The sequence below is a fragment of the Megascapheus bottae genome, chromosome 37, assembly GCF_031878675.1.
Source record: "Megascapheus bottae isolate mThoBot1 chromosome 37, mThoBot2.hap1, whole genome shotgun sequence".
Lineage (NCBI taxonomy): Eukaryota > Metazoa > Chordata > Mammalia > Rodentia > Geomyidae > Megascapheus > Megascapheus bottae.
The window spans coordinates 1,807,155-1,831,665 of NC_143545.1; the positions used below are offsets into that span (position 1 = coordinate 1,807,155).

General features: G+C 55.2%; 1 protein-coding gene across 1 annotated transcript; it reads left to right on the forward strand.

The window, feature by feature from the left end:
• The first annotated feature begins 615 nt into the window (after positions 1-615).
• Positions 616-20,038, forward strand: Cd9 (CD9 molecule). Its single transcript, XM_090325093.1, has 9 exons — positions 616-639; positions 925-1,080; positions 11,005-11,107; positions 17,360-17,457; positions 17,871-17,945; positions 18,447-18,545; positions 18,871-18,960; positions 19,241-19,324; positions 19,949-20,038. Exons 2-9 carry the CDS (start codon positions 1,015-1,017, stop codon positions 20,012-20,014), a joined length of 681 nt encoding a protein of 226 aa, XP_090181219.1. The 5' UTR covers positions 616-639; positions 925-1,014; the 3' UTR covers positions 20,015-20,038.
• Positions 20,039-24,511: the final 4,473 nt, after the last annotated feature.

Consider the following 24,511-nt stretch of genomic DNA (forward strand, 5'->3'; position numbering starts at 1 on the left):
GAGCAGCTCAGAGGCTGGGGACCAGATGGAGCAGGGGTGTCCTGGCCCTGTCTCTACCCCTGTGGGCAACAAGAAAGCCACCACGGGCCAGCCAGAACTGGATGCCTGCCTGGGCCAGCGGCCCTGGGGTCACCTTATATTTATTTCCATCCCTCCGTCTCCCCCCTGGTCTTTTTCCAACTCGGGGTGTTTGCAAACTGCTGAATTCCTCTTCCAGTACCTGCTGCGAAATAATGGGTTGATCTTGAATAAAATACAAGTTTACAAAGATGCCAGAGAGAAAGCAAGCCAACATGGGGAGCTGGTAAGGGGAAATACCCAGAACCCCACCTATGTGTCCCTCCAAAGCCAAGATCCGGGCAAGAGGCCGCGTCTGGACCCCAAACCTTGACATTAAGGGCGTATTCTGTGTTTGTTTTTGTTTTTTTTCTTCGTTTAGACCACCCAGGAAGCACCCAGAGTTAAAGGCTGGGCTGAGACAGCACCGCCCCCTCCAACCCCATCAACCGGGAGAACCGGAAAGGCGAGACTTCCCTTTGGTTAAAAGCGGCCGGCAGGGAGGTGAGGGAGGCGGTGACCACCTGGAGAGGCCCCAAGATGGTCAGAAGCAAGAAGAGGGGGGACCAGAAGGAGGATGGGGTGAGTAGTGCAGGAAGCCCTAAAGCTTGGACCCCTGGGTGGGCGTGGCCTTGTCGGGGTGGGCGTGGCCTTGCCGGGGTGGGCGTGGCAGCGAGGTGGTGGGCGTGGTTTGGTGCGTGGTGGGCGTGGCGGTGCCGTCCGGTGGGCGTGGCTGTGAGGCGGTGGGCGTGGCGCGGCGCTGGGCGTGTCCCCGTCGGTGGGCGTGGCGGGGTGGGGCGGTGGGCGTGGTCTGGGTCCCGGGGCGCCTGCGCGCCTCTAAGGAGTGGCACTTTTTTAAAAGTGCAGCCGCAGGCCCAGTCCGGTGTCCGCCTCCGCCGCCGCCGTCGGGTCCCCTCACTCCGCCCGGTCCCCCCGAGTCTGCACGCAGCCCGCACCATGCCTGTCAAAGGAGGCACCAAGTGCATCAAATACCTGCTCTTCGGCTTCAACTTCATCTTCTGGGTGAGTGAGGGAGGAGTGGGGGGGCTCCGATCTTGGGGTCCCCCCTGGGATGTGGGGGGGAAGGGTCCTGGCGCTGCTTTCCCCCCCCCGACGGCCACGGCAGGAGGACGCAGGGGGACACCCGGGCTGGGAAGATGGAAAAAAAAAAACCAAAAATAATAATAATAAAAGTGGGGTTCAGGTCTGTTGGCACCCCGAGTTTCCAGAGGGCTCAAGGATCCGGGCACCCACACACCCATACACACTTCATGGGGGAAATCGAGGCCCCCCTGGCCGGCAGGACCGTGGGGGGCAGTGGGGCCGGGGTCCCCACAAAGTGTCACAGAAGGGGGTGCAGGCGGGAGAAGAAGGGGGGCCCCCCGTTTCCCCAGAGCCCAGCTCTCCTCCTGAAAGACTGGCTTGTCCTGACTGGAGGTTTTTGTGTTATTTTTTTCTTTCCCCTCCCAAGTGTGATAAATATCTTCAAGTCTGGAGAGCCCAGCAGAGGCTGCAGGGAGGGATGGGCGATGCCTATCTCGGGGGGCAGGCGAGGGGGGGCTGGCGTTTCCGGCTGAGAGCCAGCGTCCCACCTGACCTGCAGGCCCCCACCCGTCCTGTCCACCCCCAGGGCCTGGCCCTTCACCTGCACCCCAGGTAGAGCCTGCACCCCCAGACACCCACCAGCCAGCCTGCCGTGCCAGTGAGAAACCCCAGGGAGAGGCCACAGACCCAGCACCTAAGGGATTTGGGGGGGCAGAGGGGTGAGGAGACACCCAGCCGGCGTCAAAAGGACCTTTTATGCCCCGATTCGCCTCCTACAAGCTGACATTGGCAGGCAGGAAAAAAGACTCCAAGCTGCCTGGCCTGAACTGGTGGCTCCCGGCCTGTCTCGGCCTAGCTACTCATAGGTCGTGGAGAGATCTGAGGATCACAAGTTCAAAGACAGCCCGAGCCTTAAAAAGAAGAAAAACAAAACAAGACCGGGAGTGTGGCCTCGTGGTAGAGTGCTTACCCAGCATGGCAAAAACCCGGGTTCGATTCCTCGGTATCACATACATAGAAAATGCCAGAAGTGGTGCTGTGGCTCAAGTGGTAGAGCTGTAGACTTGAGAAAACCCAAGGACAGTGCTCAGGCCCTGAGTTCAAGCCCCAGTAGACACACACACACACACACACACACACACACACACACACACGACGAAAGGTCGAATTTTTTTTTTTAATTTTTATTTTTCTTTTGCCTGGCAACCCCTGGCAAACTATCTCAGGAGAGATAGCCGTAAGAGACAAATTGTAAGTCACCAGGGGCTTGTAACAAAACAACAATAAAACAAAAATTTTAAGTTTCTTGGCCCTGGGGCTGGACATTCAAGCCCGGCCAGAGGGGACGAGAAGGAAGAAAGTAAAAGACATCAAAGTAGACACCCCATCTCTCGCTATTCCCCACCAGGCCTGTCACCATACCAGCTTCCCGGTATCTCTAATTCCTCCTACACACACACCCCAAAAAAATGTCTGCTGGCTTTTCTAGGCAGGGTTGGCCCCACCCTGCCCCACCCTAGCTCTTTGGAAATTTTTTTTCTCTCCCTCTGCCAAAGTGTCTTAGTTAAAGTTCCAATCTCTCTGCCTAGAAAGCTTGAAACTCTGGGGCCAGGGGTGACCCTGTCGTCTGTCCTAGCCAGAGCCACGTGCTGGGGTTAGGTACGATGGCTTAGCTGTCTTCCTCCAGGCTGGGACTGTGAAGCTGTGTTGTAGGGCTGGGAATAATTAAAGATGAGGTCCTGGGATCCCCCCGTTTATGGTGAGGAGGCAGAAAACCAGAGACAGGGGGAGTGAGGTGTGTTCAGAAGCCCTGGGTGGCAATATTCTTTCCTTCCTGTCTCCACCGTGGGGAGGGAAGCAGAAAATTTTAGTGGATGAATTATCATCCACTTGTATCATTTTGGGGGGGTCTTCTACAGTCAAAACCCTGATCCCCTGGAATATAGTTTCATAAAGGAATCTCCCAAAGCTAGCACTCTACCACTTCCAGCTTTTTTTCTTGGTTCCCTGGTGCTAAGAATCTCAGGGATTTTTCTTCCCCAGGCTGGCCTTAAATTATGATCTTCAGATCTCAGCCTCCAGAGTAGCTGGAACGACAGGCGTGGCCAGCCCCCGGCAGATTAAATGATTTATCCAAGGTCAAGAAGCACCAGAAGGTACCTTACTTAGTGGGGGTTGGCTGGTAGAAAGGTAGGAAAAGCTCCCTCCCCCCCAAAAAAAAAATATATATATATTTCTTTAAGACCTTGAAAATAGCCAACACACACCCTAAAAAGAAAGGAGTGGCTAGAGGTGTGACATAACTGGTGTATAGCTCATTTGGCTGCCAATGCAAAGTGAAAAAGGCCCAAAGTTTAATCCCCACTCTAGAAGGTGTGTTGGAATTTATTGAGATCCATTCTTGTATTCTCTCGTGAGACCAGTGATTTGAAAGGCCAGAGGTGTGGTTCAAAGAACAGAGCGCTTGTGTATGTAGCAAATCCAGGGTCCTGGATTCAATCCTTGGTGTTTTGTTTTATTTGTTAAGTTGTTAAGGCAGGGCACGTCATCCTAGCTACTCAAGAGGCTGAGATCTGAGGATCAGGGTTCAAAACCAGCCTGGACACTAAAGAAGGAGAGACTCTTATCTCCAGTTAATCACTAGAAAATGGGGAAGTGTAGCTGTAGCTCTAGGGGCCAGGGCGGTAGCCTTGAGCCCCACAGCCCAGCCAGCAGTCAATCTGGCTTTTCCAGCATCCCCCAGAGCCAGACTCTTCCAGCCTCATTTCGGCAGTCCTCCCGTGTTGGCCTCAAACCTCCCCAGTTGCTTTTTCCTCCTGCCCCTTGAATAGACTGAGCGAGAAATGTCTTCCTTGGATCTGAGTTGTTGGATATCCACAATTATTCCAGGCTGGGAAATAGGGAGATCCAGGCTTTGGCTGAGCCAAAAATAATGTGGTGTGTGTGTGTGTGTGTGTGTGTAGGGGTTAAACTTGAGGCCCTTTTTCTTGCACTTGGTAACCACGTGCTTATCCCTTAAGCCACGTTTCCAGCCTCCCCCCCTCACACACTTTTTCTGTGTGCATGTGTTGACTATTTTCAGGGTTGCATCTAGTTGTATTCCTGAGCCAATCTGGACTGCGATCCTCCTATTTCTGTTTGTCCCCGGGAGAATGCAGGCTCCCACCATTGTGCCGTTACTGACAGCCAGTTGTTCCACGTGGCCCCAGCCTTTGACGGAGATGGAGTCTCATGAATTTAGAGACCCAGGCGGGCCTGGAACCCCTGTTCCTCAATCACTGCTTTTCAAACCAGCCCTCTGAGTTTCTACGGTTGTTGTTTTGAGACCGGGATCTGGTGATCTAGCCCTACTTAGCCTTGAGCTCTTTTTCCTCCAGCATCTGCCTTTATCTTTTTCCTCTCTTTTTCCCCACTCCACCCTACCTGCTATCTAAGAGAGGGCTTTCTGTCCTTCCTGATTAGAAAGGAAGAGTTGATGGTAAAGATGGGACAGTTTGGCTGTTTGGGAAAGTGTCAGGCCTTGAGTTCAAGCCCCAGAACTGGTACACGTGCGCACACACACACACACACACACACACACACACACATCCTTGGGGCTTGAACTCAGGGCCATGCCTTGCTTTCTTAGCTTTTTCACTCAGGGGTGGCACTCTACCTGGGATTCCACGCATTGAGCCACAGGCGTCTGGCACCACCGCTCTCTTTTCTGTCTCTTTGGCATCGGTGCCAGCCTCCCGCCCGACAGTAAAACCTGACGCCATTTCATGTGTTGTTACAAGTTTGAAGAGGTTCGCGGTGGGGTGGAGTGGGGGAGAGAATGTCTGAAAATAACACTGCCTTGCCAGGAAAGGAAATTTCCGGAAGGCCTCTGAGTTTCTGGTGTGGGGAGGGCATGGCGGGATCGCCTGGGCCTTTTCTGCCTCCCCTGCCTGGCCGGGCGTCTCTCGGCTTGGGGCCTGAGCTGGGGGAGTGGACACTGCCCTGCTTGCTTAGAACAGGTGAGCTCAGGCCAGGTGTCTTCACAGTGAAAGAAAAACAGGATCTGGAGCCGGGCATGGTGGCTTCCGCCTGGCATCCCAGCTACTCAGGAGGCTGAGATCTGAGGATCGCGATTCAAAGCCAGCCTGGGCAGGGAAGTCCATGAGACTCTGATCTCCAAGGAACCACCAGCAAACCAGACGTGGTGCTATGGTTTAAGTGGTAGAGGGCCTAGCCTTGAGCTGAAGAGTTCAGGGGCAGCACCCAGGCCCTGAGTTCAAGCCCCACCACCACCAAAACAAGAAAAGCAGGGTTTGTTCAATTCCCCTGTCCCCTGGCCAGATCCCAGCTTGCCAGTTTCCAGGATCCTGATAGCTAGGTGAGCGAGATTCTTACACACACACACACACACACACACACACACACACACACACGCACACACACACACACACTCTTCCCCTGTGTTCTGACTGACAGCCTTAGCCCAGACCTTGCTCTCTGCCCATGATGAAAGCCTAAATTTGGAAGGATTTTGTTAAGCAACTGCATCCAGTGAGCCACCCCTCTTCAGGCTCTGAACCCCAACACCAGCCTTCTGCAGTCTGCTGGGCCCCTACGTCGAGCCCCCCCCACCCGTTCCCTGGAGGGGTGCTTGGGGCTGAATCTTCCTGGGGGAGTGGGGTCTTCCGGGAGTTTCCTGTCTGGTTTGCTTGGAGAAGGAGGTGTGGTGTCTGCGTGGAAGTTAATGACAGCTTGAACACACCACGTTCTTTGTCTTCTCCACATCACAAACCTGGGCTGTTGGATAGGGGAACCCAGATGGTGAGGCTGGGAGCTGAGAGGCCCAAGGCCTCTGTCGCCGTGTCACCCTGTGTGAGAACTGTGACTTTAGTGTCCCAGCCCCCGGGGCAGTGTGACTCACACCTAGAATCCAGCTCCTCTGGGAGGCTGAGATCTGAGCACCTGAAACTTATTCCCCCAATGAACCACCAAAAAGCCACACGTGGGGCCGTGGTTCAAGTGGTAGAGCGCCAGTGTTGAGTGGAGAAAGCTCGGGGACAGCACCCAGGCCCTGAGATCAAGACCCCTGGACTTGAACACACACAACGCACACACACACACAGACACACGCGCACACACACACACACCTGGGTCTCAGGCTCTGAACTATCGAGAGAAAGAAGTTCCTTGCCAGTGGGGATATTCATCTTCATCCATGTTGTAGCTTTCTGGATGGGAGCCTGGGTGCATGGAAAATCCACGGCATTTTCCTGCTTTCCCGTCAAGGGACGTGGGAGAGCTGGGGGGGGGAGAGGGGGCGGGCAGAGTCCTGTCCCCAGATGAAATTGTCTCATCGTGGCACTGGCCAGCATTAATTGTCCCCCCCCCAAAAAAAAAGAGAGCCAGTGGCTTAATGGTTGGTAGTTTGAAGTTCACCCTCCCTCCCCTTTTCCCCTCCTTTCCTTCTCCCCCCTCCTGTCCCCTCCTCCGTTCTCCTCCCCTCCCCTCCCTTCTCCTCCCCTCCTCCGTTCTCCTCCCCTCCCTTCTCCTCCCCTCCCTTCTCCTCCCCTCCCCTCTCCTCCCCTCCCCTCCCTTCTCCTCCCTTCCCCTCTCCTCCCCTCCCCTCCCTTCTCCTCCCCTCCCCTCTCCTCCCCTCCCCTCCCTTCTCCTCCTCTCCCCTCCCTTCTCCTCCCCTCCCCTCCCTTCTCCTCCCCTCCCTTCTCCTCCCCTCCCTTCTCCTCCCCTCCCCTCCCTTCTCCCCTCCCTTCTCCTCCCCTCCCTTCTCCTCCCCTCCCCTCCCTTCTCCTCCCCTCCCCTCCCTTCTCCTCCCCTCCCCTCCCTTCTCTTCCCCTCCCTTCTCCTCCCCTCCCTTCTCCTCCCCTTTCTGCCCAGGCTGGCTTTGAACCTTGATCCTCACATCTCAGCCGGCTCAGCTCTGCCACCTGTTTGTCCTGTGATCTCTGACGAGTGACCCTTTACTGCTGGGCCTCTGTCTTCTCATTTAGGAAAAGAGAGGCTAGAAGCCAGTAGAATATTAGCCAGGGAGCAAACGTGTCAGGTACCGAGTTCAAGTCCTGGTTTCAGACCTTAAAAAAATAGATAATTAAAATGAGGTGGTAGAGTTTGGAAGCCCCTTTCCGTCTGAGTTCAAGCACACACACACGGAACCCTAAAAGAGCAGGCATTTCCCATCTCCGAGGAGCGAAAGGCGTGGAAAGGTGGTCGTTAAGTCAGACAAGCTCTGGCCCCCTGTGGTAAAGTGTGTAAGCAAGCCCGCGTGTTTACACAGTCTCCTGGAATTTAAGGCGAAACATCCACAAACAGTCTTTCACAGCACATGATTTTGGTTAAGACCAGAGTGCCTGCTTTCAGGGGAGGGAGGAAAAAGGAAAAAAAACAAGAATGAGAGATTTATTTATGGACTCGGAATCTGGCAGGCCTGCAGTGGAAAGTTGCATGAGCTGTCTACTTGGAGAAAGAATCTCTCATGCGGGGCAAAATTCTAGATCCAGCTGGTTTTCTCTCTGGTTTGGTTCTAAGGTGGGTTGTTTGTTGTTAGTTGTGGTTGTTTTGGGGAAAGGAGGGGGCACCGGACCACCTGAACCACGCCTCCCGTCCTGATTTTTGCCGGGTGTGTCCCTGGCTCTGGTGAATTTGGGGCCTGGAATCCTCCAGGTTTCCGTCTCCTCGTAGGCAGCCATCCCGGGTGCTTAGCCAGGGGTGGCCTTCTAGAAGTGTCATCAGGGCCACCAATATCAACCCATGTTAGGTTTATTGTCATTATTACGATCAACAGTGTCGTGGTCATTGTTCATTTCCTTTCACCATCACGGAAAGAAATTCAGAAGCCAGGGGGTGACCAGCCAGTGTCTCTCCCTTCTAACCTGTGTGTGTGTGTGTGTGTGTGTGTGTGTGTGTGTGTGTGTGTTTCCTTCAACCCTGGCACTGGACCATTTGAACCCCAGAGATGTGGTTCTTCTGGCTTTTTGGTGGCTCACTGGAGATCAGAGTCTCACAGACTTTCCTTCCCTGGGTTGGCTTTGAACCAAGATCCTCAGCCGGGATAACAGGTGTGAGCCCGGGTGCAGTGAGTTCACGGCGGTCTCTGAAGTTCTCCCCATGAGCTGGTCGTCTTACTCGGGGGTTCTCGCATTCCTTCCGCTCACGGGAGCAGAGTTTTGTGGTTGCATGACCAACGTGGGCCTAGATGCCAGAGAGAGCATCTGCCCCCTCCAAGAAAACTTCTAGAACTTTCCGACGGCCTCCGCGCTTGGCCTGTGCTCTTGTGCTGGGAAGCATTAAAGGAGCTTGTGGTTGGAATCCTGTTTGTTCTTGTTGAAACTGCCCAGGCCTGCCAACTCCCTGCCCGGCCTGGTTGCTATGGAGATGCTTGAGCCTCAGAGGCCCTAAGGAAGGTTTGACTGGCCTGACTTTTGTTTTGAAATGGCAGATGTGTGATCAAGCTTAAGGGGTGGGGTGGGGGGGATGGAGGGAACCCCCTCTCCCCCCAAAAATATCCACCTGACATCGACCGAGGGAGGGCATTCCGAGCAGAAACGAGCCCAGGCTGCTGACAGCTCGCTGCTGGAATCCCAGCTCACCATTCAAAGCCAGCCACGGCAGACACAGCCATGAGAAATTGAACTCCACCAGCCAGAAAAATGCTAGACGAGGAGCCGTGGCTCAAGTGGTGGAGCGCCAGCCTTGAGTGGGAAAAGAAAAAGGCTGAAGGAGACCAATACCAGGGCCCTGAGTTCGAATCTCACTACCATATACACAGAATATAATAATAATAATAATAATAATAATAGTAAAATGATGATGATAAGCACAAAGACAAACCAGGAATGGTTGTTTTCTTTCTTTCCTGGGCTTTCCAAGACAACCTGGATAATGAGAAGTATTTTTGTCCTTTATTTAAAATTTGAAAAAAAACAACACCCGTTTAGCCCCAGGCTAGGTGCCAGTAGCTCACGCCTGTGATCCCCGCTGCTTGGCAAGCTAAACACTGGAGGCTCGAAGTTCAAGGTCAGCCTGGGAAGAAAAGTTCCTACGACTGATTTCCTTCTTAACTCCTAGCTGGGCACAGTCTGTAATCCCAGCTACCCGGGAGGCTGAGATGACGAGAGAGAGAAGCTGGGGACAGCGCCGTGAAACAAGACATCTGGAAAGGAAAATAGGGAGAGAGGGGTGGGTCCATACGCCGCTTTGACATCCCCCAAGGACCTGAGTTCAAAACCCCAGTGCCACCGCCACCACACTGTAGGAAAGGAAGCATGGAAGGATCCCGCCAAGGCTGTCAGGATTTTCGCCATGGAAAGCTTTTTCTTGGACCCAGAAGCTGACAAATGTTTTCCTCCACCTCTTCCTCCTCTCTCCTTCCTCATCTTTTCCGTGTGTGTGTGTGTGTGTGTGTGTGTGTGTGTGTGTTCCAGTACTGAAACTTGAATTCAGTGCCTGGACGCTGTCTCTGAGCTTTTCCTCTCCAGGCTGGCACACTACCATCTGAGCCACAACGCCACTCCCAGATTTTTTTTTTTGCTGGTTCATTGGAGAGAAGAGACTTCCTCACCCTGGCTTGGCTTTGAACCCGAGATCCTCAGATCTCAGCCTCCTGAGTAGCTGGGATGATGGGCGGGAGAAACAGTGCCCGGCTCTTTCCCAACTTTCTATACTTTAAGGGTGTCTGTCCCTAAATATGCATGCATAGCTCCCCAACTCCTCCCTGGACTCTGCGCTGCAAGCTTTCCAGGGGTCCCCCCCTCCGAGCAAGCCACGCACCCTAAGATCCACTGCCTTGGTTGTTGTTGGCGTCTAATTCTTTGGCGTGGGAACCAGCCGGGTTCAATTCCAGGTGTGCGTCTCAGGGTGAGGTTTCTGGTGGCCACCATGACTCCCCAAACTCCTGACTGTCACTGATGGCCTCGGGCCAGGGGTGCTTTTCGGGGTGAGTAATTTGGGTAGATGGAGAGAAGCTGGGGTGTAACACCATGGGAGAATGCTTACCTGGCATGAGAGGAAACTCAGCCATGCTGGCACCCGGGCCACTGCTTCTTGCCTGAGGAAATCACACCTGGCATCCTAGCTACTCAGGAGGCTGAGACCTGAGGATCTCAAGTTCAAAGCCAGCCCAGCCAGGAAAGTCCGTGGGACTCTTTATCTCCAGTGAACCACCAGAACACCGGAAGTGACACTGTGGGGGCTCAAAGTGGCAGAGCGCTAGCCTGGAGCGGAAGAGCTCAGGGACAGTGCCCAGGCCCTGAGTTCAAGCCCCACGACACACCAGGGGCGGCTCTGATGTGTCGTGTGCAAGCCTGTGCGGGGTGTGTGTGTGTGTGTGTGTGTGTCCAAGTCAATAATGAGAATCTTGAGGCAGGCCCCTGGAGAGCCCGTGCTTGAAATCCTAGCCTCCCGGAGAGGCTGAGAAAAGGAGGATGGTGATGAGAGGCCAGGCCGGTCAGGAGAGCTCTCTGGACTCATTCTCCACCCATAACTGGGTCCCAGGCTCAAAGGGAGGCTGAGATTAGGAGATTCATAGTTCCAGGCCACTCTGGGGCAAAATGATTCCGGAGACTCCATTGATGGGGCTGAGGGAGAAAGCAAAAGACACTGTGTGCCCTGAACCAGTGCCAGAAGCCTAAAAGTGAGGGGCGCCTGCCTGACAAGCCCCCAGTTCAAACCCCAGGGAGAGAGAAAGAGATGAAGGGCTCTTGCTGTGAACTGAGCATTCTGAGGAAGTTTACATTGACTGGCTGTCATGGCCATACCACGTCGTGTTTGGTTTTATGCTGGTCCTGGGACTTGAACTCAGAGCCCATGTAGTATTTTTGCATTCTTACATGTGTTGTCCTTCTGGTATTTGGGGGACAACTCCCCCCCTCCTCCAGGAACGGGACTTATGGCCTCGTCTTCTTTCTCTTGCAGCTGGCTGGCATCGCTGTTCTGGCCATTGGCCTCTGGCTCCGATTCGACTCTCAGACCAAAAGCATCTTCGACCAGGAGAATCACAACTCCAGCTTCTACACAGGTGAGGGGACTGCAGGCGTCGTCTCCCCGTCTCCACCTTTAGAGACCCCATGTTGACTGGGCGTCTGAGAAACGCAGTCACTACTGAAGCCGCTCTGGTGTCTTTTAAGTGTGTGTACACAAGGTGTGTGTGTGTGTGTGTGTGTGTGTGAGTATGGGGGGGTGGGGGTCTGTGTGTGAGTAGCTGTGCCCACAAATTTGCATCTGACTGATGTGGTTTCTCTTCACGGTGCCTGCGTTTGGTGTTTCCTGGCGTGGGAAGCCGGCTCTGGCGAAGCCATGGCACCGTTGATGGCTTAAAATCCCTCTTGCCCTCTCCTAATCCTGTGATTCCTTCTGCTTCTTCCTGATCTTCTTTAATCCTAGCTACTCGGGAGGCTGAGAGGTGAGGATTGCGTTCAAAGCCAGAAATGGCTCCAGCCTGGAGAAAAAGACACAAGGACAGTGCCCGGGGCCCTGAGTTTCTTTCTGCCCAGGAGCTCCTCGTGTCTGTTTTCAGTACTTGGGGATTTGAACTCAGTACCTTGCATTTTCTCCATTCACTTATTCTGCTGGCACTTGACTCTAACCTGGTTTCTTGCTGGTTTCCTTGGAGGCAGAATCCCACGCAGAGTTTTCTGCTCTGGCTGGCTTTGAACTCATGATCCTCTGGCTCTCAGTTTCCTGGGTAGCTGAGATTCCAGGCGTGAGCCGCTGACCCCTCAGTATCTTCATCTCCCTCCCAGATTCTCCTGTGGGGGGGATTCAAGACGATCAAACACCACTGGGCAGTGGTTCCGAAACTCCAGACTCTGGCTGGACTTTTCTTTTTAGGCCTGATTTGGGGATTTGGCCATTTTCATTGGCAAGAAACTGAAGTGGAGGAGAGTGGAGAGTTTGGCCTAGTGGTTAAAGTGCTGGCCTAGCATGCACGAAGACCCGGGTTCGATTCCTCGGTACCACATACATAGAAAAAAGCCAGAAGTGGTGCTGAGGCTCAAGTGGTAGAGCTCTAGCCTTGAGAAAGTCCAAGGACAGTGCTCAGGCCCTGAGTTCAAGGCCCGGGACTGGCAAAAAAATAAAAGACAAGAAACTGAAGGGGAGTCGTGTATATTTAAGGAGATGACAGACAGGGTCAGACTCAATGTGTGGGTTCAGCCACTGAAGTTCTTTTTACCAGAGACTGAGCAAAGCCATGGCGGGGGGGTGGAATTATCTTCTCCCAGGGCTCTGGAAGCACCCAGCCACTTCGAGACCAGACCTGGAGCAGAGAGCAAGGGGTGTGTGTGTGTGTGGTGTGTGTGCAGTGGGGGTCCTTAAAAACAGCCCTTTGGGGCTAAGCATGGTGGCTTAAGCTGCTGTCTACTCAGGAGACAGAGATTAGGGACAGCCAACCTCAGTCAGAAAAGTTGTCGGGACTCCATCTCTAATCCTGGTGGGTGTCGTAGCTCCCGCCTGCCGTCCCAGCCACGTGGGAAAACGCACGGAGGAGAATCAGCACCTAAGCTAGCCCTGGGGAGAGCGTGAGCCCTGACCTGGAAAAGGAACTGGGGATAAAGAGCTGAAAGTTCAGCCCTTGCTTGGCAGGTGCAAGCACTGAGTTCAGATCCTAATAGTACCCACAAATAAAAACAGGAGAACTGGTCGTGCGGGTTGTGCAGCCCGTGGGCCCTCTAACTGTTTTCCCAGTTCCTTGTTCTTCCTTGAGCGGGAGCACGGGTTCGGGAGCGTCAGAAAGCAAGTGGGAGCCTGGCGTCCCCAAACTGAGCAGCAAAAAGCCGGAAGTGGCGCTGTGGCTCAAGGGGTAGAGCGCCAGCCTTGAGCTGGGACTGGCATATCCACGTTCCACGTACACACACACACACACACACACACACACACACACACACAGTTGTCACACACACACACACACACACACACACACGCACGCACGCACAGTTGTCCATAGGCCAAAGGCAAAGAGGCCTTGTGCGCGCTCTCTCTCCCTCTCTGTGTGTGTGACACTAGCCTTTTGTGTGCCCATAGCTCTTCCCACAGCAGATGACAGAGCTGGGAGTGCCAGCTACGCCCTGCAACCCTCCCTGACATCATGGCGGCCCAGCCTGGCACCCGGCCCCAGCCTGGCCTCCTTGCAGCTGAGCCAGGCCGTGCCCGCTCCAGGGAGATCCAGCTTGCAAAGCAGAGCGGGGCACCAGGCTGGGTAGCGACCAGCCAGGGTCGGGAGTGGCTTCCAGGACAGCTGGTCGCCACCTCTGGGCATCGTCCCTCTGTCAGTCCAGCCCAGAGAGACTAAGCACACAGCACCTCTCAGCCCGGCCTGCACATTTCTTGGTCCTGGGTCAACCCATCTAGTTAACTCCTGGATGTCATCGTGAAAGGATAACCAAGGCTCGAATGCCCACCCCTGTCTGGGACGTGTGTGTGTGTGTGTGTGTGTGTGTGTGTGTGTGTGTGTGTGTGTGTTGGGCTGGAATCTACAACCTTGTACTCTTGTTGAGCTTTTTCTCCTCAAGCTGCTCTACCACTTGAGCCACGCCTCTACTTCCAGCTTTTTGTTGGTTAAACCATTGGAGAGGAGATTCTCTCGGATTTGTCAACCCCAGGATGGCTTTGAACCTTGATCCTCAGATCTCAGCCCCGAGAGAAGCTAGGATGACCGGGGCGAGCTGTCCGTGCCCGAATTTCCTCCTCCTCCTCTTCTCTTTCTCTTCCTCCTCCTCCTCCTCCTCCTCTTCTTTCTTCCTCTTCTTCCTCCTCCTCTTCTTTTCTTCCTCCTCCTCTTCTCTTTCTCTTCCTCCTCCTCCTCCTCTTCTTTCTTCCTCTTCTTCCTCCTCCTCTTCTTTTCTTCCTCCTCCTCCTCCTCCTCTTCTTCTTCTTTTCCTCCTCCTCCTCCTCCTCTTCTTCTCTTTCTCTTCTTCCTCCTCCTCTTCTTTTCTTCCTCCTCCTCCTCCTCTTCTTCTTCTCTTCCTCTTCCTCCTCCTCCTCTTCTTCTTCTCTTCCTCCTCCTCCTCCTCTTCTTCTTCTCTTCCTCTTCCTCCTCCTCCTCTTCTTCTTCTCTTCCTCCTCCTCCTCCTCTTCTTCTCTTCCTCCTCCTCCTCCTCTTCTTCTCTTTCTCTTCTTCCTCCTCCTCTTCTTTTCTTCCTCCTCCTCCTCTTCCTCTTCTTCTCTTCCTCCTCCTCCTCCTCCTCTTCTTGATCCTTTTCTTTTTTTGACTTGTTCTATAATGTCAGCCAAGAAAGAAAGAAAGAAAAGAAAGAAAAGGAGAATAAACAACCTCAGGCATTAAGGTTAATCCTCAGGGAAGCCCTGAGCCCAGTAACTTTTTCCATGAGTCACTGAGAAAGCCCCGTGCTCGCGCTGCGTAAGAAGGGAACACGCCTTCCGCCATTACGAGCAGGCACAGGCCTGGGTGCCAGCTCTGAACGACTTTTCCCCAAAGGGCAGGTACTGGACAGAAAACCCAAGGTGGGGGGGACCTGTGGGCGGAACTCCTGTGAGAGAGGCCTTCCCAGCATGCCAGAGGCCCCCTGAGAGGAGAGGGGAGGGAGGGTGGGAGGGAGGGAGGGAAGAAGGGAGGGAGGGAGAGAAAAGAGCACAAGCCCTATGGCAGTTCCATAGGGGTAAAGGGGGACCTGCCTTGTTTGTTTGTTTGTTGTACCAGTCCCAGGATTTGAACTCAGGGCCTTTTGACGCTCGAGGTTAGCGCTCTACCACTTGAACCACAGCGTCACTGCTTCTGGTTTTGGGGGGACGTAGTTCATGGGACATGAGAGGCTCGTGAGCTGCCCTGCCCAGGCACATCTCAGCCTCCTGAGTAGCTGGGATTCTAGGGGTGAGCCACAGGGCTTGGGTAGAGTTTCTGGGCACCAAGTTTCTCTAACTTGAGAAAGGCAGCTGAGGGGCCCTCGGGGACTGGTGGCAGCCAAAGAGCAGATTTAAAGCCCAGAAAAGTCCTTAGTTGAAATCCTCCTCTCCCAGGCCTCCAGCGTGACCTAGAAATTCCACCCTCTCCTACGAGGCCCACCACGCTGAGATCTGAGCCCCACCATCCAGAGTCAGCCCAAACCCACGAATCCAGGAGTTGCGTACCTCCAATCAACCCAGGGGGAAAAGCCAGTGCTGGAGGCATGGCTCAAGTGACAGAGCGCCAGCCTTCAGTGGGAAAAAAAAAAAAGCTTAAATGGAAAGAGGGCTGGGAATGTGGCTTCGTGGTAGAGTGCTTGTCTAGCATGCACGAAGCCCTGGGTTCAATTCCTCGGCACCACACCCCCTCCCAAAAAAAGCTGGAAGTGGTGCTGTGGCTCAAGTGGTAGAGCACTAGCCTTGAGCCAAAGCTCAGGGACAGCGCCCAGGCCCTGAGTTCAAATCCCAGGACTGGCCAAAAAAAAAAGAAGGCCGGGTGTGGTGGTTCACGCCTGGCATGCCAGCTACTCAGGAGGCTGAGATCTGAGGATCGCAGTTCAAAGCCAGCCTGGGGCAGGAAAAATCCATGAGACTGTCATCTCCAATGAACCCCCAGAAAACCAGCAGTGTCACTGTGAGAGAAAGCAACCCTGCCTGTGCCCTGCACTCCCTGCTGTGTTTTGGTTGCTTGTAAATCCTGCTCATCTGGGAGCCCCTCCCCAGCCAGCCAGCCCGCCCTCCTTCCCTCCCTCTCCATCTTGCCCTGAAAGCTGTGGGGACTCAGGCCGCTGTGCCCCCTCCCTGGCTGGCATCTCCACGGCAAAGCCCCCATGTGGGAGACACCCCTGGGCTTCCCCCCAGTCCATGACATTTGTGTCCCCAGGGCCATGTCTCGAGGGACAAGCTACCATTTGTCCCCTTGCCCAGTCTGAGCCAGTCATGCAGAAGGACAATGCCCACATTCATGGCACGTGGCTTTGCCAGGGAGCTCACGTGATGGCAGATGGGGAGACGACACAAAAGATCCCTGTGTGCCTTCTACTCCGTGCTCTCGGGGGGCAAGGGGGTCCCCGCTGTGTGCTCTGCCCTTGCTGGGGGGCCACGCGTGGGGAGATGTGACCTCACCACCAGCCGCCGTGCCATGCGTGGCCCTACATGGACCCTCTGGGGCCCCGGGTTTGGGCACCCCGTCGCATGGGTCTGTGGAGTTGTTGTTGTTGTGTGCCAATCCTAGGGCTTGAACTCAGGGCCTGGGCACAGTCCTGGAGCTGCTTTTATTCAAAGCTGGTGCTCTACCACTTGAGCCACAGCGCTTCACTTCTGGCTTTTTCGGTGGTGCCTGGAAGAGAAGAGTCTCACAGACTTTCCTGTCCAGGCCTGGCTTTGAACTGAGAACCAGGATCCTGAGATCTCAGGCTCTTGGCTAGTTGGAATTACAGGTGTGAGCTACCAGAGCCCAGCTTTTACAAATCCTTAAGATTGTAATCCCCAAAAGGCCAGAGGCCTGGCTCAAGTGGTAGAGCACCTCACGTCTGTAATCCTAGCTACTTGAGAGACTCCGACTCCAGAGATCCCAGTTCCAGGCCACCCAGGATGCACACACAAACCAGACCCCTTCTCCACCAGCAACTGGGTGCTGTGATGCCTGAGTTCAAGCCCCAGGACTGGCAAAATAATATATACAGTAGAATTGGCCTTCAAAGTCAGACATAGTGTATTTCCAGGCTGGTGCTTCTACATTTGAGTCCGGTGGGCCTGTATAGCCCAGAGAAGCTGTGTGACCCCCTCTGTGGATTTGGGGACAGGGCACTTGTTATCTCAGAATATGACTGTGGGCAAGGCACCTCTGGACGTGCACACGAAGGCTGTGGAACACTGGCTTTCCCTTTGCAAGATGGCGCCGTCCACCCTCCCCTGGACAAGAAGGCTCTTGGCACCCTTTGCGAGGAGTCACTGCTACCTCAGCCCTGGTTCTCCCTTTGCTAGGAAAGGAAACTGAGGCCCAGTGAGGGACCAGCTCAAATGGTTTTGGGGTTGTTTTTTGTTTTGTTTTTTTTTTTTCCAGTCCTGGGTCTTGAACTCAGAGCTTGAGCACTGTCCTTGGACTTTCTCAAGGCTGGCGCTCTACCACTTGAGTCACAGCACCACTCCTGGCTTTTTCCTGTGTCTGTGGGACTAAGGAATGGAACCCAGGACTTTATGCATTAGGACTTTATACCACTAGGCCCTATGGATTCAACTCTGCTGGGATTTCTGAGCCAGGTTGTGTGTGAGGTGGGGGGGAGGAGGAGGAGGAGGAGGAGGAGGAAGAAGAAGCTGGGCTTCCAGACTCCTCCCCCATCATGGCGCCCTTTCCCCCCCCCATCCTCAGGAGTTTACATTCTCATTGGAGCTGGCGCCCTGATGATGCTGGTGGGATTTTTGGGGTGCTGTGGGGCTGTCCAAGAGTCCCAGTGCATGCTGGGATTGGTGAGTATTCTTCCTGTGTTCCCCACAGTGTCCTGGCTTCCACATTGACTCAGACCCTAGGGCCTCCCCACCCGCCCCACCCCCCAGAGTAGCCATTGTCCCTTTCTCCAGATCCACAGTTACTTTCTGGTTTCTTCTCTCCCCTCCTTTCCCTTCTCTACCTCTTGGGGTGAAAATATTGTCCTTCCCTGCCCACCCCCCCCCACAAATCCACAGTATATGTGTCACCCTTGTACCCCAAGTCTGCAATGGGAGATGATATGCCCCTGGATGGCCCAGGCATGGCTGTGGGGTGCCCCTTCTAGATGGTTCCTTTGTCCCCCACCCCACACCCCGGGGTGATTCTTCCCTGTTCCTTGGTGTTCACAGCTGGCTGACTGGCGTCTCCACCCCATCTGCTCTTTCTCCCCTAGTTCTTCGGGTTCCTTCTGGTCATTTTTGCCATTGAGATTGCCGCCGCCATCTGGGGTTACTCTCATAAAGATCAGGTAGGTGGGGTCCCCACAAGGAAACTGAGGCACGGAGAAAGAACACACGGCCAGTCACTTATGGGGACTAGCAAAGTTTGGCCTAGTGGTAGAGTGCTCGCCTAGCATGCACAAAGCCCTGGGTTCGATTCCTCAGTGCCACCTACATTGAAAACACTGAAAGTGGTGCTGTGTCTCAAGCGGTAGAGGTCTAGCCCTGAGAAAGACCAAGGACAGTGCTCAGGCCCTGAGTTCAAGCCCCAGGACTGGCAAAAAGAAAAATTACTCTAAGACAGGAGCAACCAGAATCAAGGTTCGAAACCCTAGTCAAAGCTGACAAACCCCAGAGATTCTGATCAACTAACCAGAAGGAAAAAGTGGGGGGTTGGGGGAGCAGGGAAGAGAACAGTTCTTAGAGGAGCTCAAAGGAAGCGGCCAGGACTGATTACGAGGTGGGAGGGGAGGTGACCCTTCACGGGTTTGGTCTTCAGTGTGTGTCACACACCGGTCTCCCTGTCACAGGTGATTCATGAGGTCCAGAAGTTTTACAAGGACACCTACAACAAGCTCAAGAACAAGGACGAACCCCAGAGGGAAACCCTAAAAGCCATCCACTATGCGGTAATAAACATCGCCCACGGTTTACCAGGGGGTGCCCCGCTTACGTGGTGTGTGTGTGTGTGTGTGTGCATGCGTGTGTGTGCATGTGCATGCGTGTGTGTGCATGTGTGTGTGCATGTGTGCGTGTGTGCATGTGCATGCGTGTGTGTGCATGTGTGCGTGTGTGCATGTGCATGCGTGTGTGTGCATGCGTGTGTGTGTGCATGTGCATGCGTGTGTGTGCATGCGTGTGTGTGTGCATGTGCATGCGTGTGTGTACATGCGTGTGTGTGCGTGTGCACGCGTGCTCCACTCTCATCCTCCCGTGCCTGCCTTCTCTCTACAGCTGAACTGCTGTGGGCTGGCTGGAGGCGTAGAGCAGTTCATCTCAGAGATCTGCCCCAAAAAGGACCTTCTGCAGACTATCCAAACGAAGGTAAACTGAGGCAGGCCACGCCGAGAACCAGGCAGCAGGCCAGCAGTGGTGGTGGGGCACCAGCTTGGAGAGGATCGGAGGCCCCGGAGCTCGAGACCCAGTCCCGGGGCTAATCAGCAAAAAGTCAGGCTGGGGGTGTGGGCCAGGCGGTGAGCGCCAGCCTGCGCCCAGGATCACGGGGGAAGGAGGGGTGGAGGGGAGCCCCCGGGGTGCCCCAGGGGCGCGCGCTGCGGGCAGGAAGTGGGGCGCACTGCGTGACCCCGGCCCCCTCGTCCCCAAGCCCTGCCCCGACGCCATCCAGGAGGTCTTCGACAGCAAGTTCCACATCATCGGCGCCGTGGGCATCGGCATCGCCGTGGTGATGGTGAGTGGCGGGGGTGGGGAGGGCGCAGGGGTGGGGAGGGCGGGGCCGCCATCCGCCATCCCGAGGACCAGGGCCCGAGCATGCGCAGTGGGGCGGGGCCGCCATCCTGAGGACCAGGGCCCGAGCATGCGCAGTGGGGCGGGGCCGCCATCCCGAGGACCAGTCCCTGAGCATGCGCAGTGGGGTGGGGCCGCCATCCCGAGGACCAGTCCCCGAGCATGCGCAGTGGGGCGGGGGGCCTCCATCCTGAGGACCACTCCGTGACATGCGCAGTGGGGCAGGGCCTTCTCTCTGGGTACAGCCCCTGAGCATGCGCACTGGGGCAGGGCAGCCTCCCTGAGTACCAGTCCCTGAGCATGCGCAGTGGGGCGGGGCCTCCATCCTGAGGACCACTCCCCGAGCATGCGCAGTGGGGCGGGGCCGCCTCTCTGGGTCCCAGTCCCCGAGCATGCGCAGTGAGGCCCAGTGGTAGCGCTCTGGCCTCGCACGCACGAAGCCCTGGGTTCGATGCGTGACCTGGCGCCGGGGCTGAGGCGGCGGAGCGGGAGTGGAACAGTTCCACGAGGAGATGAAAGATGGACGGAGTGGACACGAGCCGGCCGCTCGCCCCCCTGTGTCTTGCAGATTTTCGGCATGATTTTCAGCATGATCCTGTGCTGCGCCATCCGCCGGAGCCGGGAGATGGTGTAGAGGGGAGGGAGGAGGGGGAGGAGGAGGGGGAGGAGGAGGAGGAGGTGATGATGAAGACGATGGAGGTGACGGCGGAGGTGACGATGAAGACGATGGAGGTGATGGTGGAGATGGAGATGGAGGTGATGGAGATGGAGGTGACTGCGGAGGTGACGAGGACGAGGACGATGGCCTCCGCCCCGCCTCCGCCCCGCCGCCGCCCCCAGGGTTTCTGTTGTCTTATGATTATTTTTTTACCACCCACGATCTTCCCTTCACCCTCCCGTCCTCCCCACGCGCGGCCGTCACCCCCACTCTGCGGGGCTCCCCGCCTCCGGGCCCGGGACGGAGCGAGGCCGCGCGTGGCGGTGGCCCGCGGGCCATGGCGACACGGTGACGCGTGGTAATAAAGGGCGTGGCGCGCCGTGGAGCTCCTGCCTCGGTGGCTTCCTCTCCTCCGCGCGGGGGACCTGAACTCGGGGCGCGGGGGCCGAGAGGCTCGGGCCCCGGCCCATGGCAGGCCGGCCTCCGCCCGGGATCCTCCGGCCTCGGCCCCCCGGCAGCCCGGCCACCCGCGCCGGAGCTGGGACGAGCGACCCGGGGCGCCGCCGCCCCCCCACCCCCCGCCCAGGCCCCGCAGCCGATCCCCACTCACCTCTGCCTCCCGTGTCCTGCCAGATCCCAGGCCCACTAATCCGATTTCTCCCCCTCCTTAATTTCATTTCGTGTCTCCCGGACGCCATCTGCTTTTCCCCTACCGAGTGCGGGCAGGATGGAACTTTAGTGCCCTGCAAATCTGCAGGAGCCGCCGGCGTCCCCGGGGTCTGACCCCCCCCCTCTCTCTGCGTCAGCTGGGGACGCAGAGACACAGCCCTGGGATCTGAACTCAGGGGTGGTGACATCCTGAGTAGCTGGGATTAGGACGGATGGGTGGGGTGGGTGGGGGGAGGGATGAATGGGTGGGTGGGTGGATGGATGGATGGAGGGAGGGAGGGATGGGTGGGTGGATGATGGATGGAGGGAGGGGTGGATGGGCAGATGGATGGGTGGGTGAACGGGTGGGTAGATAGATGGGTGAATGGATAGGTGGGTGGTGAATGGATGGATTGAGTGGGTGGATGGATGGGTGGAGGGATGAATGGATGGGTGGAGGGATGGATGGATGGGTGGAGGGATGGATGGATGGATGGGTGGGTGGGTGGGTGGATGGGTGGATGGGTGGATAGGTGGATGGGTGGGTGAGTGGAGGGATGGATGGGTGGATGGATGGGTGGGTGGATGGGTGGATAGATGGATGGGTTGGGTGGATGGATGGATGGATGGATGGGGGTGGATGGAAACATCACACTGAACCCCAAAAATGTGCAATCAATTTGGACCCCCGTATTATGTGCAGTTACTACATATTTAGATGATGATGGTGGTGGTGGTAGTGGTGACAGTGACGACCACGACACTGGGGTGGGGAAAGGAGCAGGAGAAGCCGGCTGGCCACACTCCTTTCCCCGGCCAAGGTCGTCCTCCTGTAGAGGAAGCCAGCCATCCCTTCCGCCCTAATTAGAAGCTCTGACGCCAGGCACGGGCGTCCCCGCCTATGAATCCCAACTACTCAAGCAGCTGAGATCAGAGGTTCACGGTTCAAAGCCAGGCCAGACAGGAAAGTCCAGGAGATGTATCTCCGGGGAGCCAGTGGGGGGGGGAGTCAGAAATGGAGGACGTGGCTTGGTGGTAGAGCACCAACTTTGAATTGAAAAGGAAGGAAGAGCCTGCTGTGTAAGTCCCAGTACACACACACACACACACACACACACACACACACACGAGCAAAGCAAGCAGCGTGTGAAAGACTAGAGTTCAAGTCCTGCCTGGGACACTTATGCATGGCCTCTGACCTCCTGGGTCCTGAGGGCACCGTGGGGACAGGCCAGAGCAGGGCCCAGGACTGGGACTTGAACTCAGGGCCTTGGCTCTTGTCCCTGAGTTTCTTTTGCTCAAGGCTAGCACTCTAACCACTAGGCCACACTCTCGGCCCTCATGTAGCTTTTGTACCTTAATAAAATAGCCTTCTGTCAACCCTGTGCACGACACTTACCCTCACCACATGCCCTGTGCTCTTGATGATTTCCTTTCCCTCTATTATTCTATTTTATGCTATTCTATTGTGTTGACAGAGGCCAGTTCCAACCCACTAATTTAATAGGATCCACTAATAGGCTGTGTCTCCCAGTTTAAGAAATAAATAAATGCAGCCCTGGATGCTCTAGCTCTAGCTTTAGAGATCAAAAAAAAAAAAAAACCATGAGCCACAGAATGGAGTAGCTAAGGAGGCAGAAGTACAAAGAAACCCTTCATTAGTTCACCCACTTACGACACCCGAATCCTCCATCAGCCAGACTCTTCCCCCTCGGGGCTACAAATACAACTATTTCTCCCTGACACTGGGCGCCTCCAGCTTTGATGAGCTCATCCCCCCCCCCTCCCCTGCCTCTCCCCTCCTCATCACTCCACTCCCTCTTTATCTGCTTTAGGTAACATAGAATCAAATGTAAAAACCATCACACCGAGGCCGAGAGTTTGGCCTAGTGGTAGAGTGCTTGCCTAGCATGCACGAAGCCCTGGGTTTGATTCCTTGGTATCACATACACAGAAAAAGGCAGAAGTGGAGCTGAAGAGCTCAGGGACAGCGTCCAGGCCCTGAGTTCAAGACCCAGGTCCTGCCCCCCGCCCCCCAAAAATCAAAATGGAATCACACAGGCTAAAGTTCTAGACTACCCAGATGAAAATAAGCTCAATCTTCTCAGGGTTATAGAAGAAAGTCAAATTATCCCCTCCACACACACGCGCGCACACACACACACACACACACACACACACACGCACACAGCAACCAGATGTTAACCAGTTATTTTCCTATACTATAGGCTAGTCAAACAACCTTGCAAAGACAATAATTTGGAAGTGACCAACAACTTTGCCTTTGTTTCTCCTTTTTGTCCACTCTATATTAACACCCTTTGAGCTCTGACCCTCGACCCTCACTCACTCTTATTTCCCTAAGTAAAATGTCGCCTGATTCTAGAACAGAACCTAAAGCCCATTAAGATTATTAGACTACACTAAGGGCAGCAGCCCTCAACTATAATTCTCTATATGAGAGGCTGAGGTTGGGAGATGGTGGGTTCAAAGCCAACCCAGACGGAAAAGTTCACCGGCCTCCATCAGATCTATTACTCCAGCCACAAAGGGAAGTACAAGTTTACACGAGTTCCAATCCCCACACACCTCCAAAAAAGAATTAAGGAATGAGCCAGGCACCAGTAGTTCACATCCACCATCCTAGCTCCTCAGGAGACTGAGATCGGAGGATCAAGGTTCAAAGCCAGACCACACAGGAAAATCTGTGGGACTCTTATGGCCACTTGACCACCAAAAAGCCGGAAATAGCGCCGTGGCTCAAGTGGAAGAGTGCCAGCTTTGAGTGGAAAAGCTCACGGACAGCAGCTGGGCCTTGAATTCAAGCCCTAGGATTGACACACACACATACAAAAAAGGGAAAAAAATATATACACACGGATGGAGACAGAGGGTTCAAAGAACAAAATTATAATGAGTTTAATGCAAGGCTGGGATGTAGCTCGTGTTGAGTTCAATTCCCAGTACCAAAAAAAAAAAACAAAACCAAAGCTGTTTTAAAAAATCCAAACAAGATTAAACTATTGTTTTTTGGGTTGTTTTTTTTTTGCTCAAGGCCTCTACCACTTGAGCCCAGCTCCACTTTTGCTGGTTCATTGGAGATCAGAAAAGTCTCAGGGACTTTCCCGCCCTGGCTGGCTCTGAACCGCGATCCTCCTGTCTCAGCCTCCTGAGTAGCTGGGATGACAGCTGGAAGCCACCACGCCTGGCTTGCTTTTTTTTTTTCTTTCCAGGCTAACTTTTACCTTTTCGCCTGGGGCTTTCCTCTTCAGCCTGAAGCCACCATGACGTCCCTAAAGGAAGGCGGAAGCCTGTGGTCACAGCCCCAGGCCTGGGATTCCTGTCTGGCTGTCCTGTGGCTCTGGAGGGAGTCAGTCCACCCGCAGGGTGGCTGCACACCCCTGGGGGGGTGACTGGCCCCGGGCAGGGTGTCACCCAGGAAGCCAGGTCCACTCCCCATGGCCTCCAGGGTTTGAATCAGGAATAAGAGACGCTGGGTTTCTGCCCTGCCTGGAGAGCCTCTCCCCACCCACCCCACACACACCTAGGGAACCAACCAGGGGCGCCCAGGGTCTTTTGGCAATCTCAGCTCTGAGGAGGAGGAGGGAGGGGGAAGGGCAAGGAGCAGGGAGGGCTAGGAGGAGAGTAAGGAGGGGATGGGAGGGGAAGGAGGGGGAATGGGGGAGGGGAAGGAGGGGGAATGGGGGAGGGGATGGGGGAGGGTGATGAGGAGGGGGTGGGGGAGGGGATGGGGAGGGTAAGGAAGGGGAGGGGGAGGGGATGGAGAGGATAAGGAGGGGGAGGGGGGAGGGTAAGAAGGGGGAA

Bases quoted from the DNA above. Each gene is read 5' to 3' on its own strand.
- Cd9 (XM_090325093.1), top strand. From the start codon at position 1,015: ATGCCTGTCAAAGGAGGCACCAAGTGCATCAAATACCTGCTCTTCGGC. The intron at 17,946-18,446 runs GTAGGTGGGGTC...TCCCTGTCACAG, and splicing joins GTTACTCTCATAAAGATCAG to GTGATTCATGAGGTCCAGAA. The intron at 19,325-19,948 runs GTGAGTGGCGGG...TGTGTCTTGCAG, and splicing joins TCGGCATCGCCGTGGTGATG to ATTTTCGGCATGATTTTCAG.